General features: G+C 39.9%; 1 protein-coding gene across 1 annotated transcript in view; it reads left to right on the top strand.

Moving 5' to 3' along the window:
* The first annotated feature begins 260 nt into the window (after nt 1-260).
* The window catches only part of bin3 (bridging integrator 3), a 29,472-nt gene continuing 8,961 nt past the window's right edge, over nt 261-20,771 (top strand). The window contains exons 1-6 of the mRNA XM_069699839.1: nt 261-384; nt 6,484-6,532; nt 7,809-7,849; nt 12,917-12,978; nt 14,923-15,059; nt 19,385-19,425. Of these exons, the coding sequence (XP_069555940.1) occupies nt 377-384; nt 6,484-6,532; nt 7,809-7,849; nt 12,917-12,978; nt 14,923-15,059; nt 19,385-19,425 (338 nt within the window). The 5' untranslated portion in view covers nt 261-376. The remainder of the gene's footprint in view (nt 385-6,483; nt 6,533-7,808; nt 7,850-12,916; nt 12,979-14,922; nt 15,060-19,384; nt 19,426-20,771) is intronic.

The raw sequence follows: 20,771 nt of genomic DNA, 5'->3' as shown, positions 1-20,771 counted from the left end.
TCAGTTTACTTAGATCTCTCCGTGCGTGCACGCGCGTGCACGTCAGCGCGCAACCAAATTCACGTACCAAATTAAAACGCGATTACAGAATTGTTTCTAACACACAGGACCATTCACCGCCTGATATTATTACATTCGCGCATAAAAAAATTAAAAAAAATTAAAAAAAAAAAAAAAAGCGACCATCTTTTCGATCGCTTTGTTTGTTCCTGTCCAAAAAAAAAAAAAAAAAAAAAAACTTCCTAAGAGGAAGCACGAGCGTCTCAGCTCCAGGACTTCCTGTTTAAAGCTCTCCTGTTTGAGTGGTTAGAGAGGAATGAGTCACGGAAGATAATAAAAACTCACCAAATGAAACCGGAGTAAAAGTGCACTCAAAATGAGCTGGTATGTATCTTGGCTGCATCATTAATATGTTAGAATAAAACATAACTTGAAATGATTCGTTCCCGGTGATTTCGGCTCGTCGAGCGGACTCCGGCTATTTCCTGGAAGCGCTGCTTAAACAAGACGGAACAGCCCGACAGGAGTTAGCTCTAGCTTGTTAAACTCACGGTTTAAAAAAACAACAACAACAACAACAACTCTATTGTTTACTTTTCTGTGCTCGTCTGAGGGGAATAGTTTGTATGAAGTCGTTTCTGTAAGTTACAGTTAGCTAACTTAACTAACGACCGAGTGGCGGTTTGAAGTCGTGTAACTTAACTACTCGCACTTGTTAGCCTGCAGCTCGTCAACAGTTGTTTACTGGAAAGGTAGTGAGCAAAACAACCCATTAAAAGAGAATTATTATTATTATTATTAATTTTTTTTTAAGTTCCAGCTGCATGTACTTCAGAACCGGGGAGGATTTTGCACTACTGTGTACAGTGACTAGTCATAACCATGGTGTGTTGACTACTCTGTGGACACGTTGTTGGGTAGATTACTTTTGAAATGTAGTAGGTTACAGATTAATAAATAATGTGGTTATTGTATTGCTTCCTCAAAGTAATATAACTTAGCGATTAGTTTTCTAACAAATGTTTTGAACTAGATTGTGTTAACCTCTCGACAGGACTTGACACTGATAAAACTGTTCTACAATGTAACTTGGATTAAAATGGTAATGTTTTGATTTTAAAGCACAACCAACAAAACAAATCTCAAAACTGTAGAACAGACAGCAGCGGAGGATAAATGTTCCCATAAGCTGAACCTAAGTCCACATTCAGGCCGACTCCATGCTGAGTGGTGACAGAACAATCAACGGGGCTGTGGACCTGTCACAGTTTGTTTTGGGTTTTTTTGACACTGGTTCTTCAATCACTCCTTTTGAATATCACTTTACATTACGCTTGGAGCGATTAACATTGATTTGATTGGCTTAGGAGAGGCATTGCAAATTCAAACAAGAGAACCAATCAAAAAAAAAAAAAACTCAAAATTCGAGCGCATAATGGAGCGTGTCTAGATGTAGACAGAAGGTGCAAAGATGCAAAGCAACATCACGAATGTTATATTCCACATAAGCGTTTTACTTAAAACAATATATTCAGATGTAACCCCTTTGTAATCACTAATATTTTAAAAAGCAACAGTAATTTATTGCATATTCTTTCTCAGTAACAGATTACGATTACATGTATTTTTATAATTTAGTTACATATAACGAATTACAATCTAATCTATAACAAGTTGCTCCCAAACACCGCGTGTGAGTGTTGAAAGTGTTTTCTGGTGTTTCGTCGAAATCTGTGACCCCCTCAGATTCTGTGATCTTGCCCTGATCATTATAGCCGAACTATCTCACTGCTCTTATCTAAACCCAACCAACACTGCAGGTCACAGAATCTGATGGGGTTGCAGATTTCTGTGGAACACCTGTTCCAAAGTAGGCAGGTAGGCAAAGCGTGTTGACACTCTTAACTTGACTGCTGCCAACAAGCTGCATGATTCATCGGGTATTTTAAAGCCTCTAAACAAGTTTCATACTTTAGTGGCCCCAGGTTTGGGCTACTAATAAACAAGCACTTGTGTCTAATGTTTACATATCAAGAGGCTTTAAGGTTGCCTCTGAAAGATTAGTACAATTTATGTCAAGGGCACAGTTGACAGTTTTTGTTGGGCACACCTCATAGCCGGTATGATTAATTCATATAAATATATATATTTGATGATCAATTATTCTTTCAAGTCATTTTTCAAGTAAAAATGCTCCCCATAATGTGATTGCCGCTGCTCGGCTGTCATAATATGTTGCTTTTATTGATGTAATTTGACAGTAAAAGGAATTTCCGTGTCTCAGTTTGCGTACTTACACTTCGTATTTTGAGTATTTTACGTATTGACTATGCGATGCATTATCCGGATGATGTGATTTTACAAGCCCACAAATTATGTGGGCACTTCTCACCTTTAATTAAAATATTATGATCATTTCCAGTAAGTGCGCAACAGTAGTGAGAAAATTCAGAAAACACTTGCCTGTCTAAATTCATGCTCTATTCAAGCTGTATTAATGGAAATATGCGAATTTGGACTGTTGGTTGTTCAAAACATGTCACCTTTTGTTGTGATAGATAGTTTACACCATTTTAATGATATTATTCAATGAAGATTAATTGAGAAAAAAGTGGAAGGTAAATCAGAAATGAAAGTATTAGTTACAACCCTAATTAAAAATGATGTTGTTAGAAATATCATGAAATATATGAATGTGTACTTTTTAAACCAGTTTGTAATATTGTTTGGAACCAAAGATTATTCCTCAATTATGGAATTAGGTTTAATGAATGAAGACATGAGGTGGAACAGTTGGATTTATGATGATTTCAGGCAGATCGTCCATGCATGAGTCTGCAGGGATGATCTGCACAGATATTAGCTGAATCTGTGAGTTTGGTAATCGCAAGTCTTTTATCTTGCTGGTTGTAAACCTCTCTGTAAAGTGAACAACAGAAAACAACGCTAATCTTTTTGTGAATTTGACAATGACTGATTCTTACAAAATGGTTGTTGAAACAGTAGTAGCCTGATTGGTACAGCTTTTTTTTTTTTTTAAATTATAATATAACCAGTGCAGCTGGCTTCTTTTGCTGGAACCCATTAACTTCTGTGCTAGTAGTATTGAGTCTTGTCTTTTGGACAGTATATTTTAAAACCCATTCTATCTATCTATGATAGCTTTTGTTTCTTTTCTTTTTTTCTTTTGCAAGTACGCAGAGGTTTGTAACACCAGTCCTTCATTGCGTGTAGCAGTTTACATGTTTAAAGCAGATGTCTGCATAACTGACTGCTTGTTTCTCACAAATCAGGAACGCAGTTCAAGTGGAAATGAGGAGAAGCTAACTTTTTCAGTGACGTGTATGCATATTAACTCGCTTCATCATACATTACTCGTCCGCAGTGTCATTTTCAGGCAAGACCGTTATCAAGTAAGCAAGATGGCGTCACTCAGCTCAGTCAGACAGTCAATAGCTGGCAAGCGTCACTTCTACCAGCACGCACCGCCAAACACAAGGTCAAGAGTGGGGTGCTCGAGCAGTGAAAAGAGTTCTTTATGGGCTCTGCTGACTGATGCATTCCTGCAGGGCCTGCACACTTGGTTCTATGACGCGAGAGGTTTGACTTTGGGGTCATCATCAGAACAATTCCACTTTCCACCATCCTCAACTGGCCCTCTGTACTCCGTGGAATATTGGAGGTCGAATGATGCACTATCTCTCTAATGGTGTGCACATTCGCAGTTTTAGTGAAAAGCCGTTGGTTCTTCCAGTCAGTGCATGATGCGTCCCCGGACAGGGAAGACTGTTATGTCTTTGTTCTTGCCTGCGTGCCCACTTAATGGTTGTGACGTGTATCCTGTTACTGCAAAGATCAGATAGGTTTTTAAAGTGAAGTTGACCAACTTGTTACCAGTGACAGCAAATGTGTGCGAGTAGTTTTTAATGCATCTGGGCCTGAAAATGGGCAACGGCCAAATTTTACAAATACAATCCGATTCTTCATCAAATTTTGTGATTCTCTAAATCCGATATGTTATGCGTCTACCCTTGTCTGCCGTTACCGGGCCCAAATCTAGTTTCAGAAAAGTCTGGATTTCAGTTTGTGCATCATACAACTCTTCTGTCTTTAGCTGTGCTGTGGCCGGGCCTTTGCCATTTCAAACACTAGTTCTGGGTTCACAGGACCAGACTTACCAATGTTTCTAAATGTGACAGCCCCTACAGAAATATTCACTGTGTGAAGAAACATTAGAAATGATTCTCACAGTGACCACCATCCTCCCTCGTTCTCTCTCTCTCTCTCTCTCTCTCTCTGTACTTGCAGTTTCCCTCTCCCTCCCTGAAGCACACTTTACTCTGTGTTTGCCAGTTCTCATGAGCAGTTGAAGAGAGTGACCACTTTTCTTTGGCTCTTTGTAGAAGTACATCTACTCTGAATCTAAAACATTAAGGGCTCCCTTGATTTTTTTTTTTTTTTTTCCCAAGCAAATGTATACTTTGGTACATTAAAGGGAAAATCCACCTTAATATGGTTACACTTCAACGGACACTCTTGATGTCATCTAGAAATAAATCCTCGTTCCCGTCTCTGCCAAAACATAGAAAAATGAAAGCATTGAAAGCAAACATTTAAATATATGTTTCATTGATGACCGTTTGGAGCACCGTTGTAATGTATATACTTAACTCTTCCATTGGGCTTTTGGTACGGATGTTGTGATTTTCTATCTGACAAACCCACCAAATGGGGGCAAAAATCAAAAGCTGCTTCCAAACATGTTGGGAGAAAACTGAGTCTCCCAATCAGTTCCCTTAAAAATAAGCAAAAAATGTTTAGCTTTATAAATTTGAGACATCTATATTTTACAGCATCATAAAACAGTTCAGTCATTACATGGACACACTAAAATAATGAGAAATTATTGAAAAAAGAAATGAGGAAAAACTTGAATCACCCTCCGATGAATGAATATCTTCATTTTGCTTTGACATTTATGCCAGTAGTAAGATGCTCTGCAACTTAACAAACCTATCAGTCACTTATGTCGCTGAGTGTAGTAATAGTTTCTACCTCAATTACTGCGTCATCATAAAGTTCACATTCAAAGAAGTTGACGTAATTACACTCTTGTCTTTTTGGAATCCCATCTAAATTTCCAAAGGAGCTGCATACGTGTGTTTTGTAGTTAGTGTGGCGTTACAGCTTACCTATCAGGTAATCAGAGAAAGGTGAGTCACGTAAAACGGAGTTGAGTAATTTCTGTGGTTATTTTCCATGCAGGCTCACCCAAACGGATGACATAGTGGGTGAAACTACTTTCCTTGGCCAAGAGCAACAAAATGTTTGTAGGTATTTGGGATCGGTTTGGATTCAAATGGCAAAAGTACATTCAAATCTTAAGTCAAGACAAGGTCTTCATTGAAAACAAGGTCAGGACAATTGCTACCTGATATAACCTTTAGCGAAACAGCGACTCAGAGCCAGCAAATCAAATCTTGATACCTGAACCACAAGTGAAATCTTTTTCTTTTTTTTTTTTTTTTTACTCGATTAATCCTGCTGTTATTTGACCATGTTGAGTTTTGTGATTGAGCTGTCATCAAAAGGATCTTCCCCACACATCGGTAGCATTCCCTGGTTGCACAACGACGCCCTACATCACACCCTCTCTTTTCCATCTCATTAGTCTACACACCTTTCTTTTGACGCAGCTGCTGCCTCACCCTGCCTGTCAGCAGCAACTGTCCATCATATCGCTTAGATTTCAGCCCATTAGTGTTACATCAATGACAACCTGCAGCCAATCACATTGGTGAGGCAGTGTTTTCTGTCTCATGGATTCCCAAGGCACTCTGATGCTCGGCAGCAACTTATTAAGGCATAGACAATGTTTTGAAATGGGGATAAAAGACTATTTTAACTAAGAAGGAACAGGTTTCTTTTACCAAAGCAAGAGTCGAGATCTGTGTTTTCTTTCACGAGTGAAGAAAAGTTATACTTCATTCTGAAAATGACATGCAACTATTGCAGATCCACTAAACCTGACATGTTTTGGCTTTGATTGTTGTCTTGCCTCTGCCGAGTCCCCGATTATGCCTGATACTCTGAAATTGGCTTACTATTTTTCTGATACACAACATGGCATCTGCGGTGGATTGCCAGCTGGGGGCATGCAGAAAAAGAACACAGAGAAAGGGGGGACACTTCTGTTGAGTGATATCTGCCTGCAGTGGGAGCCAGATGTGACCAGGGGTGAAATGAAGTTAATGTCCATGGCACTGACTGCATACTTGAGAGGGACAAGGATTAACAGCCTCAGCTTGTCTTGTGTCAGTGATCAAAGCGAGGCATTTGTTCACCCTAAGACCTGCACTGACCTCTAGTCGGGCATCATGCAGCTGATGCCGATCTAAGCATTCAAATAATCTCACCTTTTAGGCAAGTCATTTTCCAGTTGCTTATGTCTGTCACCTCTCATTGCTTTTCGTGTCATTGCAGGATTCCCTTCAAGATTGGACAACCGAAAAAACAGATTGTCTCTAAAACAGTAAGTCACTAGAACAAACTTTCTCTCTATACACACATCATTCAAAAAGATGTATATTAAAATGTGTACTTAAAGGTAGTATTTTTTAATAAAAAATAAATTTAAAAAAAAGGGATGTAGAAGGGGGATTGTCAAGGCTCAGTTGCAGTTGTTGAGCCTCACAAATGACATGTATAACAAGGAATAGTAGTCTAAATACTGTCATCGGAATACCAATTTGTCTTAGCCATTGAAGGGGGCAGAGGTGGTTACCTTGAAGTGACATTGAGTGGGTGTTCTCCTTGCTGGAGAAAACCACTTCCACTGTAATGACTCTGTGGCCCGGCAGTCACTGTCAGACTGTGTTTCCAGCTTCCTGTGCCATCCCAAGCAAAAAACATGGAGTGGGTTAAAGGCAGCCCAGTCAGATGATCCACCAGTGACAAAGTGTCAACTGCCTCCTTCGTTGTTTTGGCCTCAGTGTTTAAATCCAGGAGCCCACAGAACCACAAGACAGGAGCCCACGAGGCCTCTGTAACTTGCTTGACATGTTTTAGAGACATGGTAGGACAAGCAATTTTATACCACGCTTAGACTGCCACAGTGGGTCTTTATACATTGGTCAGCCCTCTCAATCCTGCCTGTCTTAGGTGACCTGGAGAGGTCAGGATATTAGGAATGGAAATAAATTCAATGATACTGATGTCATTTTATCAACTGGATGAAAAAACTAGAGCACTGAAACGTCAGCTTTATCTGGTGATTATTCCATGTCATTCAGTGTAAATCTCATGTTTATCAGTGGAGTGTATGGAACGACACTGCAGACCGGACTCTGTTAACGGTGAGAGGCAGGCTGACAGATGTCCCGTGAATGGATCCTGTGCAGTTGTGACTCAGGTTGAGTAAAGAGCAGACCCCCGTCACGTTCGTGTTAGCCCTGGGAACTTGATGTACTCCTGTATTTCACCTGTCCAGCTGTCTTGAGTTGTTTATGCTTCTGAAAACGACCATAAAAAAGTACAAGGCCCTGTTATTTTTCAAGTAAAGGTAGTATTGAAGGTGGTTGAGTGCTGTAACCTAAACCTTGAGATGGCAACAACGTATCTGCAGCTTTAATTGTGGCTACAAACAAGTAGTCATTGTTGCTGGTATGTATTACATCCCTCCTACAATTATTATTTATCCATTTTCATTTGTCTTGTCACTCCTCTGATAATGTCACAATGTTTAAAGCAATTTTGGCAGAAATCACAGAACTAACATGAAATACTCTCCTTTTTTTTTTTTTTTTTAGGTCGAAAGAGACTTCGAGCGAGAATATGACAAACTCCAAAAGTAAGTTAGCATTTTTAATTAAGATTTATAAAGTAGACAATTACTGAGGTTTTTGTGTTTCATGGCTATTTGGATAGTTCGATTCTGTTACAGGTTTTACAATATACTAAAAACATACTGAGTATTTTACCAAATGTGTTGAACATTCATGTATGCGGGTTGGTAAAACTTGGTGCCTTTGGTTTGGTGAAAGAGGATTTCTCATCCACCATATCTGTGCCCATATAATGTCATATTTTTGTAAGTATTGTTCAAATTCTTAAACTGTGTCATTACACAGTGTATTTCTTGAGCCTATATGAAAAATTCATAATCTGAATTTTAAAATGTCATCCACATTACATTTTCAACTTATTTAGGAGTAGAATGAAGTGCTTTTAATAAACATTGCAGAGTTCAAGCTTTCTACCACGACGGGTATTTGCCAGCCAGTTGCTGTGTAAAGCGCATCATGTATCGTGTGTAGGAATTCTCCCCCGTATTCCTTTGTTAAATATTGTAATAATGACCGTTAAAAACTAAATTCATTGAAATTAATTTCTGCATGGGACACCTTTCTGCAGCCTCTTCTCCCCATCCTCTCCTCTGCCTCTCTGTCTTGGTGTGTGACCGCAGACAGCAAGAGAGGCCAAGATGGAGACGGTGAACCAAGTGATATGGAAGATTTACTGAAGTTGACGACCATTACACTCGTTACTGAAAGTGCAATAAAACGCTCGGGAGTAAAAAGCCACAAAGTTCTTCAAACCACCTTTTCAAAAAGCATAAACATGTAGAAGCAATATTTTCATCAGCTTTGCTTGAAGTGTCCACGAGTTTGTTTTACTCAACAACAGCGCCAATAGCAAATTGTTCTGAACTAGAACTAGAAATGAGCGCAACTTTCAGGTACAAAAAAAGGCATGCGCAACTTTCACTGAGCTGAAATGAAACGGGAGACAGGAACTAAGTAAATAAATAGTAGTTACTGGACGTAACTGCAGTTCTGCGACTACGTTCGTACTTTTAATATCAATGTGGTGATATGAGACGAGATATCATCTTTCGATTTATTGATATTGTAATATCAAGTTACGGCAAATGTTTTTGTTTCCTGGTTTTGGAGGCTACATTAGAGTAAAGTGATGTATTTTCAGAATTTTCTGAAGAGTCCGCTGACTGTCCTAGCTGTTCTATTACTTACCTTTACCCACTTAGTTATTGTATCCACATCACTAATGATGATTAAATAATCAAATCAAAACAAATATCATACTGTAACTATTTTGTAAAGCACCAATAGTCTTCCCCACAATATTGTCGCAATAGCAAGGTATTTGGCCCAAAATATTGTGATATTTAATTTTGTCCATAGTGCCCAGTCCTTGATAATAATCAAAAGTCAAGTGGAAATGCATCATTTTTAGTCAAAAGCTAGATGTCAAGTAGTTATATATTAGTCCACTGCTGGTGGGCGCGAATATGCTGAGGTATCAAGCAAGAAATGTGTACCAGACATACAATAATTAAAATGGAAATACAAAATATATGGGAGATCTTTGATCCAAAATTAGATTGTTGTTGCGCGTTGTACAGTTTTACTTAAAAAAGTAGCTATTTTGTATTCAAAGTATGCCTCATTGTACAAAACGTTTCTTGTTCCATTTGCCATTTCCTGCATGGTTTCGTCACTTACTTTTCTTCATATTAAACTGAAAAAAAACAGTTCTGCTATGGTAGATTTGATGACCAAACGTTTCATAAATTTGTGGTAGTACACATTCTCAAGTTTAAAAAAAATTATATAAACTAAAATAAATGTATCAACTCTTGATGGCTGTTATTTCAACAAAAAAGAGCAGGGTTCAGAGCACTTAAAAACCTGAGAAAGACCTGAAAGCTCCGTACATCCGGGCCTTGTCTCAGTGAGACTGAGGTTGTAATAAATTCCCTCAGGGCCTAGTAAAAATGAGTGGGAGCACCATTTTCCTCTCAGGTTTTGTTGAGTAGGAGGGCCCTTTATCATGAAGGTGTGGTACCAATAGACCTTATAGATGAGTCAGTGCAGCAGGCATGTACAGACATTTAGGTTCTCCACCCTGGAGATGCAGATCTACACACATCACGGTGCATCTGTTGCCTAAGTAGTTTACTTGGTAGGCGTAAACCACGATTCCTATTTTTTTTCCTTCTGTCCACTTGACTAAAGAAGTTTTTTTTAATTTGACTTTTGATTTTATGGTAATGATAAACCAAGGGAAGCGTAATTTCCATTTTCACAGCAATGCAGTAGCTTGACCAATACAGGATTTTGGAGTACAATACTGATACAATATTTGAAAGCAACAAAAATCCACTTGAATGGATTATTTTGGCAGAGAAGTTAAGTGCTCACTAACACGTATTTCAACAAATTTGTCATCCGAATTTGAAAGAAATAAACGTTTATATCCCGCATAAAACAAATCTGATTACAATTTTTTTTTTTTTTTTTTTTTTTTTAATTCAATTTATTTAAAAATTAGAACGAAACCAAAAGTGTTCTGTGGATATTTTTGTTGAGTGTACTTAAAAGGCAGCCTGGGAATGCGAATGGTCAAACATGGTGGAATGCCTGTTCATTACAGTGTCCTACTCTGGGTTTGTGTTTGAAAGTATTATAAACTGCAGTTTTCACCAGGTGACGTGGCGTCATGACAGTGGCTGCGCAGGCCCAACATTGGTGGCACTGGTGTTCAGAGCAGCAGCTGTTCTAATAGGTCGCTCTATTAGCACCTTTTGGAAAGAGACTCCAGGCTCACCTGGCACTCATCCAGAATAACTCTCTCACTGTCAGTGCTGACAGAGGAGGAAAGCTGCAACAGTATTGTGCAACACATTTTTAAGTAGGAGGTAGTGTCTGGAACATGAGTTTCACATGCACAAACGTGGACGACAAGCACACAGTATGAGTGTACAGGCATTGGTCTGAGAGCTTGCTAGTTTGTTTACATAGTACGATGCTTTCACCCACCATCCTGCAGCGCAGTCTCCAAGACTGGCAGGGTTGTTTTTTAATTTTTTTTTTATTATACTCTTATTTTCCTTTTCTCTCTCTGTCTCTCTCTCTCTCTCTCTCTCTCTCTCGCTCGCTCGCTCTTGTCTCCTTTCATTACTTAAGTGCTAACTGTGTCAGCTAAATTACAGGGCACTATTTTGGTTTCAGTTTGTTTTGCATCATGCACTGGAATTGAGAATTGCTTTTAAGACCAAATCTAGTTTTGTAGTACGAGTTCTCAACTCCTTCTTCTTGCTGCAGAAACGGAGACAGGAGTGATAAAATTGACCACATACCGTATTTCCAGATGTTTGTAACAATGTCAGAAGCAATTTTCTACTTACAGGTATGACTCAAAATGGATTTGTAATATGATACCCGCATGGAAATATTGTCTCTTATTCACTTCTAAATACTCCTCAGATGTTCCTAACGAAACAGAAAAAAACTGTGATGGCTTAAAGTATTTTTGTTCATTGTTCTGATCTACATGCACATTTAAAATGTACCTCATGGAAACATATCATGAATACAGGAAGAAACCCTCTAATTATTAAATACTGGCTAAATCCTGTCTGAAGTATTGCAGATAAAATTGACTATAACATGAGTACCGTTTGTTGCAATTAGAAATGCCTATTTCTAAATATCTGAAATGTAACAGTATATTTTGATTACTTAAGCGGAAGGCTGATATGTCTTGTGAGACCCAGTTCCATCTAATTGGTGAGAGGGATGCAAGAAGTTACTGTGGAGATTGTTCTGACAGAATGTTTTTTTTCCCCCGTGGTGTGAACAGTATGGGATGAAGTTACATCATTTACTGCAAATGACATTTTTGGAACAACCTCCATCTGGTCTGTGGCGATTTAGTATAAAATCCTGAAAAATGTCAACACAAACAAAAGCATGTAGAGGACAAGTTATGATAAAAATATGAATAAGTTTTAGCTACCTTAAGGCCCTATATCCTCATAATTCAATAGCCCTTTGTTGGAGACATGAATAAATGCAATTGAAATTAAAGATGATATCTAAAATCAAAGCTATTGCAATACAAGTGTAATCTGACATGAGTTAATTCCACAAAATGTTAGGTTTTTGCGACTGTTGTCGACAATATCCCAGTATCCAACATGCTATCTTATGGTGATGCTGCAGGCGTAATTCTGTCAATGGAGTCTTGTTTTATGAAATGTAGCCAACTCAATGTGGACTTATTAAAACTGCATCGATAAAGAAATAATAATGAGCAATTTTCAAGTCCTTATATTTATCAATGTGTGTTAATGCACCTGTGAGGATGCGAGATTTATCCTCCTGTGTTTCTTTCCAAGCTTCAAAACGATGGAAGAAAAAAAAAAAAAAAGTGCCAAACGTGGACACCTGATTTCTATTTTTGGTTTGCAGTTCTGAAATAGCCATATCTGTTTTACCAGCATCTTCACATCTTGTGGCCAGTGGCCACATCAGAAATCCAATAGGATTACAGCTGGTGTCTTCCTATTGACTATAATCTTTGAAGAGGAATGATGGAGGTGAAACCTCACCACATTGCATTTTTCATCAAACCAGGAGAAGTGATATGAAAGCAGTCTCAGGGGAGATTCTAAACCCCTTGTCTGCCTTAATTGATATAATGAATGGCATGTGTTTCCAGCCTCCATAGTCTGGTAATTGCCATTTTTAACACCCATCAATGGAATATGTGCAGTGGAATGATTGAAGACATTAATGCTTTTGAGCGGAAATGTAGTTGACAGTAACAAGAAGAATTCCCTGTATTGTTAATTAGCTAACAGATTTTATGTGGAATCACTGAAATGTGTAATTCCCTCTTGAACCATATTTTTTTTGATACACTAATTTCTTTCTTTTAGGTTTATGTTTTATTTATCCATGTTCGTGTTCTCTTTGTCCACATGAACATGTTCAGAGTGAATGAAACTGATTTTGAATCAAGTATAGATTATAATGATCAGCAGAACTGATGCTTACTGTCCTGCTAGACAAGAAACTGTCTGATAATCATTCGTGTGTTTGTCCCACAGGCTGGAGGATCAGACGAAAAAGCTTCACAAAGACATGAAGAAAAGCACTGAGGCTGATTTGGGTATGTTTTGCCATAAACTCGAGTTGCCGCCTGGTGTGCCACTGATCTCCACTTGTTCACTAACATACTTGATCTTGTTTGGGAGGTTTTTCGGGGCTGGAAAGATGTTTGGTTGTCCTGGTTTGTTTGCGGTGCGTTAGCTCCCCAAACAACTCGACAAATGAGAGTATGAGCCTCCGCCTTAATCTTCTTTCATAGGCTTTTCTAAGCTATCGTGGCGGGTGTGTTTTGTCTTTAGCTTTGTGCAATATGCAGTTTGGGCCAGATTGGTGTACCAACTCTGCCGTCATTTATTCGTGCATTTGCATGCCACAGAAACCATGTTTACTCAACATTTATTTGCTTATTTCTGGTTTTGGATTTGTGTATTTGGGAAGTAGCAGTAGACATGGCCTGTGGTAGTCAGTTGTGGGGGTGGAGGAGCGGGGACGGATGGAGCAGTGTGAGGCTTCTTCATTTCCTCTCCTTTGTGCTCTGGAATATGGATGTCTGCATCATCAAAGTGTCATAGCTGTCAGGGCCTCATTACCGTTAATGGATTCCATCTGTTGCACAGGTCCCAGCTCCACTAACTGCTACTGAACAAAGAACTGGACGTACTCTGCATGTCAACACTGCATTTAATACACTGCTTTCTATATCAGCCATCATTTATCAAGTCAAACCTGGTGATATACAGAGTTCTATTGGACTCCCTGACAATCATCTGGTGTGGGACAATAATATATATTTTAAGGGCTGATTCAGTTCACAATTTCAATTAAGCGAAATAACAAGGCAAATAAAGTAGCAGGAATAATGGTGCTTTAACTGTTCTTCTTGTCTCACCCCCCAGCTGATTACAAGGGTTATGATATTCACTTATAGGGACGGGCAATATGTCAGTACTACATTGGTATTGTGATATGAGAGTTGATATTGCCTTAGAGTTTCAGTATTGTGATATGGCATAGGTGTTGTCTTTGGTTTTACTGGCTGTATTAGAGTAAAGTGATGTCATTTTCTGAACTAACCAGACTGACCTAGCTGTTTTGTTATTTAACTTTTATTCATTTAGTCATTATATTCGCTTTACTGATGAGTAATAATCCAAAAATCCCCTTGTGTAATAATTTGGGAAAGCACCATTAGTTAGCACTCTACAATATTGTCACAGTATCAATATCACTTTTTTTTTTTTTTAAATCAAAAATATTGTGATATTTGATTGTGTCTATATCACTTAGCCTTAACTTATTTGCTCACTACTGATACCCACAGGTCACCTTTTGATTTTCCACGACTGTACAATCAACATGTCTCTGAGTCAGGCGAGGTCAAATCAAGCAATTTGCTACATGGAGTTCAGATGGAGAATTATGCAGGAACGCCACACCTTGATAATTGATTGGCTGAAAATTGGTCGAGAGACAATCCCGAGGAAGTCTGAAAAGACCAGTGACTGTTCCAGATCTTCATAAAGCCCATTTTCAATACAGGTCCTGTTGTCAACTTGTTTCTCTCCTCAGTGCAGCTCATTTATTTGAACAGTGAAGCCGTAATCTGATATGTGCTGTGTCTAAACAAAGTGGCATGAGTGTAGATTAACATTAACATATTCAATACGGCAGGCAGCCCCACCGCCCCCTCAGAGTTTTACAATGGGGGCAGCACTGTGCCATTCTGCTTTCCCAAAAGCTTACTTTTAAACCCTCTACTATATAAAAGCACATGCACTTCTAAAACGCTTAAGGCCTTAGTTTAATCCAGAGAAATTGCCCCCACAGTTTAAGAATATTGTACAAAATCTGGCATTTAATGAGATTAAAATGTGTTGATGCAGACATCTTCAATAACCATTTATATGGTCTGCAATCTACCTAATGTTTACAAAGTTTTTAACTATGTTTTAACTGTTCTATGTCCTTGTGTGTGTGTGTGTGTGGGGGGGGGGGGGGCTGACAGCCATGTCAAAAGCAGCAGTGAAGATCTCTGCAGACCTCCTGAGTAACCCGCTGTGTGAGCAGGACCAGGCCTTCCTGGACTCCATGACTGCTTTGGATACGGCCATGAGAAGGATGGACTCCTTCAACCAGGAGAAGGTCAGACTAATTCCCACTCTTTCACTGTCATCCTCTGCTTTGAAATGTTTTCCTCAGAAATGCAAAGTAGGAAACTGGACAAGGTTTTGTTGAAAATGCATGTTTTCATATTTGTCAATATTGTGCTGCCTGTGGACTAAAAGCTCTCCGTATGTCTTTCCTTCTGCTGTTTTTGAAAAGCATCTGTGGTATCATCCTCTATAAGCTCAAGCTACTGGTTATCAGCTGTGAAAATTGATGCATTTGTGACTCACTGGTGTCTAAAATAACTCGTACAATGGAAGGGCCTATTCTCAACAGCAAAATATGCCCCACCACAAAATTCATAGGACTTACTCACAGCTTGTGCACTGAACAATTCCATTATATTGCTTGCATTGCTTACTGAAACAAACATTTGGCTTGAGGTCAACACTTTTCTACTTTGATGGGTCACCTCATATAGTCTTAAAGGTTATAGCAAAAATGTTAGTTATTTCTGATTTGTGGAGAAGAAAACTGTAATCATCTTAAATTTATACAAGTTTCAAAACACTTGAAACTTTTCAAATCCCTCCTGGTGCATTACATTTGGTTGGTAGCAGTAGATGAAGTCTGTCAGCCAGACCCAACCTGACATGTCCCAACCACTTGTGTAGCCATCATATTTTCCACCCCCGTTTATGCACATTTTCCCTCATGTTGTATATATTTGTTGTTTGTGTTTAGATATTTGAAGCATTTGTTGATTTCGAAGGCATTTCTTTTAATGTTTCTACTTCTCACTCACAGGACTTTTGTCCTAAGGGCCAGTCGTAGATAGGCAAACATTTCTCTCCAGAACTGTAAGCATTACTCTTGCCCGCTCTTCCACAGCTCTACTTTGTGAAGATCTCTTCTTTGGCTGTCAGATTATTTGCCGGGTGCACTTCAGTTTTTGATTAGAATCATCGCCACAGGTAGTTATAATGTGAATCATAGTGGCACCGCATGTGTGCATCCTCAAGGCACTGCACTGCGAAGGGTAGACATTTAAAGAGGAAAAAAAAATACAGGAGAGAACACAGGAGATCACACTAAGGCATATACCGATTGACTTTTTTCCATCTGTGTTTTCTTGACTCATTGCCCTGCTAGTAGGTGTTCTAGGCTTTGCACATTTGTTGCCTTAAAAATATTCCCCTTTCTTTTCATATGTTGTTGCGAACCAGGATGATTTCATAACCTTTCCAACAACAACGATCCAACAAGGGGGGGAGAAAATGAATGCCTTTGAAAACAGTGGATAATTTTATTATTCCATGGTGAAACTGTAGTGTAGTATCTCAGGAATAACAGACCATCTGTCACCTGGAAATGTACGTATTCGGTTGAGAAGACTTGATTTATATTTTCTGTGAAACCTCTTGAACTGGACTCAGTTTCCATCAAAAATAAAACCTATAACCCGTTCCCCAGGGTACATGAGGGAAGCAGTGCTCATGCTTTTGATGTGCTCGTTTTAAAATAAGCACATTGTCCACCTAAGTAGCTTGAGGTTGTGAATTAAAACTTCAGTTGAATAATATCTTTGCATCTTAAGTGTGATATCATTTCAAGAACTTAATTTGTACTTTGGCAGAAAGTTACTTAAATGTCAAACAGAAAAGGAAATGTGTTGTATTGAATAAAAAAAAATAAAAAAACATACTAAAAGTGCAGGGTCGGAGTTTAAGCAACTATTCTGTAGCAGTCAGAATTTTTTTTTCCTTGCTTCTTCGGCTTTAACATACCAGTCTTTCAGACTGGCTTTACTCACAGCTCATCAAATTTTACAGGAGCCATTTTGAGTGACTAGACAAAGTAAAATGTAGGTTGGACTGAGCGTGTGGGTTTGTGACCCGGGGTGCGTATGTTCCAGGACTTGGCTTGGTTGAGTGCCCAGGAGAACTCTCCTGCCAGTTTGACTGTTTTCAGGATAGAGTACTTTTACATTCCTCAAATTTGATAGAATATCAAATTTGCTTTTTCCATTTTCACTGTCTTTTGAATTCTGAACTGCAGAAAAATACTTGAACAGTGCTGCCATACACACTTGACTGTGAATGGGTAAGAAGTGTTAGGGTCTCTAAATCCACCCATTTCTTTCCATGTCTTATAAAATGTATCTTCAGCATCAAAGTCTTCCTGTATGATCCCTTTTTTTCTCCTGGCTAAAATTGTAACATTTATTAAGAGGCAGTCATTTCTCATTTTGATATGATTTTGTATTTTCATGTTTCGGGTAGTCTTAAAACATGTTTATAGTGTATAGTAGTGGATCAATTTTCTGGCTATATGTTGTGTAGTTTCCCTGTTTGCCTCTGTGACTGTGATGTGTTTGACAGCGATTCAGTCAGGCACTTTGATCCCAGTGCAGTTTCTCACGAGAGGACAACAGTCACTAACTGTATTGACGTGTTTTTTTTGGTTTTTTTTAAACATACTTTTATCCAGAGTGGATTTTGACAGCTAGGTCACACCTGATTTTCTCTGCACTTCTTCCAGTCTTACTAAATAAAAATCCTTGCCTTAACACAATGTTCAGTTCCAGGTTTGGGCTGGGCTCTGTGGCTCCTTTTTGGAGAGAGGCTAAAAGTGAGCTAAAGGCAAAATAGGGATTGTGAGTTCTTTCTGGACCGTCTGCTGTGTGCATCACCTCTAGGTTTGCAAGGTGTTTAAAATCCAGCACAGCTTTCCCGAACACTACTCCAACTTCTCCCTTCAAGCTGGCTGTTGATTCTGACAGCAGCAACAGCAAACCTTATTGCTCCAGCAAAACAGACACAAAAGCATCCACCCTTTGCTCTTCTCCGTGTTGAGACGAGATGTTCCGCCGCAGGGCCCACAAGTGAGAGAGCCAGCAGATAAAACGTGCAGCGATAATGAAGGCAGCAGTGGCCCAGGTCTGTGTGTTTATTTCTGGGGCTGAGGAGGGCGCACAGCCCCGGCGGCACACTGCTGCCGAAGCTGAGCCCCAGTGTAGATGGCGGCAGCGCAGTAGAGGATGCTCCGTTTGGAGGGATATTGATTTCCTCTGCGATCTGTGTGTATTTTTGGGAGGCCTGTGCGCCGGGATGGCCTCTGCCCCGTGACTCACTGATGGAGACTGCTGCTTGAGCGCCGGCCTCAGGCTCTGCAGGGCCTCCAAGGAATAGCGCTGCCCCCCCCCCCTTCTCTGTGGGAAGGGGCAGAGGGTAAAGGGCACCAGCATGCTTAAGCAAATCTGCCGCTGTTCTTCTCCCTCCTCGCTGCATGCTCTCACCTTAGAAGCAGCAGCGCGGCTCAAGCCGGGGAGGGGGAGATGGTGTGAATATGTAAAACAAAGAAAATGTGAATTCCCATGTACTTATTTGTTATTGGTTCTGTTTTCCCTCAAACCACAATCAACCATTTTGTACTTGGAAATCTGCCTGTGTGAAGCAGCGAGTGTTGCTGTATGTTCTCAGATGGTCAGGGCATTTTTACAAAGCACAGCTGCGATCTTGCCTCCTCCTTGTTGTGTGATTGACTGTCCTTCCGATAGCAAGTGAACATATGATTAGTGGAGCTGCTCACTGTTCTCATGCAGCTGTCACTTCACATCTCGCTGTGTGAAATTCTCGTTCACCGTTCCTTGCACTTTCTCTTCACTTGACTCTATTGCCTGGTTAACTTAGCTCTGTTATGTTTGCAGATGTAGTAGTAACAGTCGTGTTGAATCTGCAATGTAAATGACGCTGGAAACTTTATTAATTGTGCACCAACTTCTGTCGATGAGACTTGGTGCTAGGGCTGGAGGCCTCGAGATGAGATGTTCATTTACTTCCATTTAACACCCGCCTTCCCCTCCCTCCATCCCCTGTCGGTTCTGGCAACCAGAAGGAGAATGCAGAAAAATATCAACTGTTATTGTTAAAATGTTTGTTTGTAAAGAACTTTCATCTTGTACGGCAGCCCACCCCAGGATTTGAAATCAGTTGGGCTTTGCTTTCATGTCTGTCCCCTGACAGTTACATCCTTTTGTATCGCAAGCTCAATGAATATTCAGGGGTTTCTCCTCGGGGCTTGTGTACAATAAAACAGTCAACGTCATGAAAGTTTCTTTGCACCCCACCCCCCACTTTTTTTTTTTTTTTTTTTTTTCTTGAGTGCTCTGTTTGAAATTAACACAATTGTTGATGTTTGTGCTGCGGCATTGCTTTGCAGCTAATGAGCGAGACATGTAGAAGCTATTTGCTTCAGTTCTGATGTAACTCAATTTGACAATGAATAACAATTTGTACCATCTCTTCCCTTGATATAGAGGTTATTATTGCTTCTGCTAACAACTCTTGTTATTGTTACAGGTCAACCAGATCCAGAAGACTGTTATCGACCCTCTGAAAAAGTAAGTATCAGTCTTGATTGTTCATACGCTGTAGTTTCTTGTGTTACTGACATATTTACAGGTTTAAATATCTTTCTATGGCAGACCCGGGTCAAATAGTATTTGCCGATAAATTCAACATTTGTTTGGCGGTGCAGAATGTTGGCATTTTTTTCATAAAACTATTCAGTGAGTTTAGATCGATTGCCAAATCACAAGAAAGTATTGTAAATGCAATGCAGTTCTGTTTCGTGGCTTAGTGTTCCTGACGTAGTAAATCCAATTGACACTCTGGGCAGGTAAACTCCAGTGCGCCCCCTAACATTTTTATTGTTTGGCCTAGCTCTCTTATTGACACTAGCCGGGTGGAAAGTATAGCTGCAGTGCAGGACCATAAGCAGGCCTGCAGTGTAGTAACACAGATTGTAAAAATGAACTGGGGAGTGAGCGGTGCGGCTGTGGTAGTACTGTGTCTGGAAGAAAGTTTATTTGGTTCTCATTCCTAATAACTCGCCCCCATTTGAGAAGGCAGTGAATGCTATTCCATTGCTTAAGCCTCCCTTTGCGCGTGCACACACACACACACACACACACACACACACACACACACACACACACACACACACACACACACACACACACACACACACACACACACACACGCAAAGCAGAGGCACTAAAGGGAGTGGTTGGACTATCCCACCCGTCTTCCGGAGCGCTTGTTAAGGTCGTGCTTCCTCCTCTTGGCTCCTCCCAGGAGATTAAACGTGTGCTTTGTGAAAGAGCACATGGATGCTGTTTCTATCACAAATTAATGTTGAACCTTCTCCCCCATAAAGCTGTCATTTTTTTTTTTTAAATAACCAATGTCAGGAGAATCTTCCGTCAAAACATGAATAAGTTAGGTTAGTGTGTGTGTGTGTGTGTGTGTGTGTGTGTGTGTGTGTGTGTGTGTGTGTGTGTGTGTGTGTGTGTGTGTGTGTGTGTGTGTGTGTGTGTGTGTGTGTGTGTGTGTGTGTGTGTGTGTGTGTGTAAAGCCCTCTCTTCCTCATGTGCTCTGGTGGCGGAGCAATGACAGGATGGAATGGTTCTAATTTCCTCTTCCTGGTGGGCGGCAGGCGGACGTGTAGGCAGGCTCAGGCTCAGAATATGGCAAAGGGCCCAGCTTCCTGGGCCCAGAGCCGTGGATTGGTTAAAGAGGAGAACTGTCTCAGGACAGTGCACACTCGCACACAAACATACACACATTCACCAACACTAACCCAGATTTTAGAGGGGGCGCTGTCTTACAAAGATGGTATTTTAGACCATAAAGTTAGGCATTTACATGATTCTAAAACGGAGCAGAGGAAGGAAGTTCATAAACT

The sequence above is a fragment of the Brachyistius frenatus genome, unplaced genomic scaffold (genome assembly GCF_029030835.1).
Source record: "Brachyistius frenatus isolate BFR_SWC_R1_liver_20210118 unplaced genomic scaffold, ASM2903083v1 Contig_31, whole genome shotgun sequence".
Taxonomy (NCBI): Eukaryota; Metazoa; Chordata; class Actinopteri; family Embiotocidae; genus Brachyistius; species Brachyistius frenatus.
The sequence above is the reverse complement of the archived record's forward strand: the minus strand, read 5'-3'. Positions and strand labels throughout refer to the sequence as shown.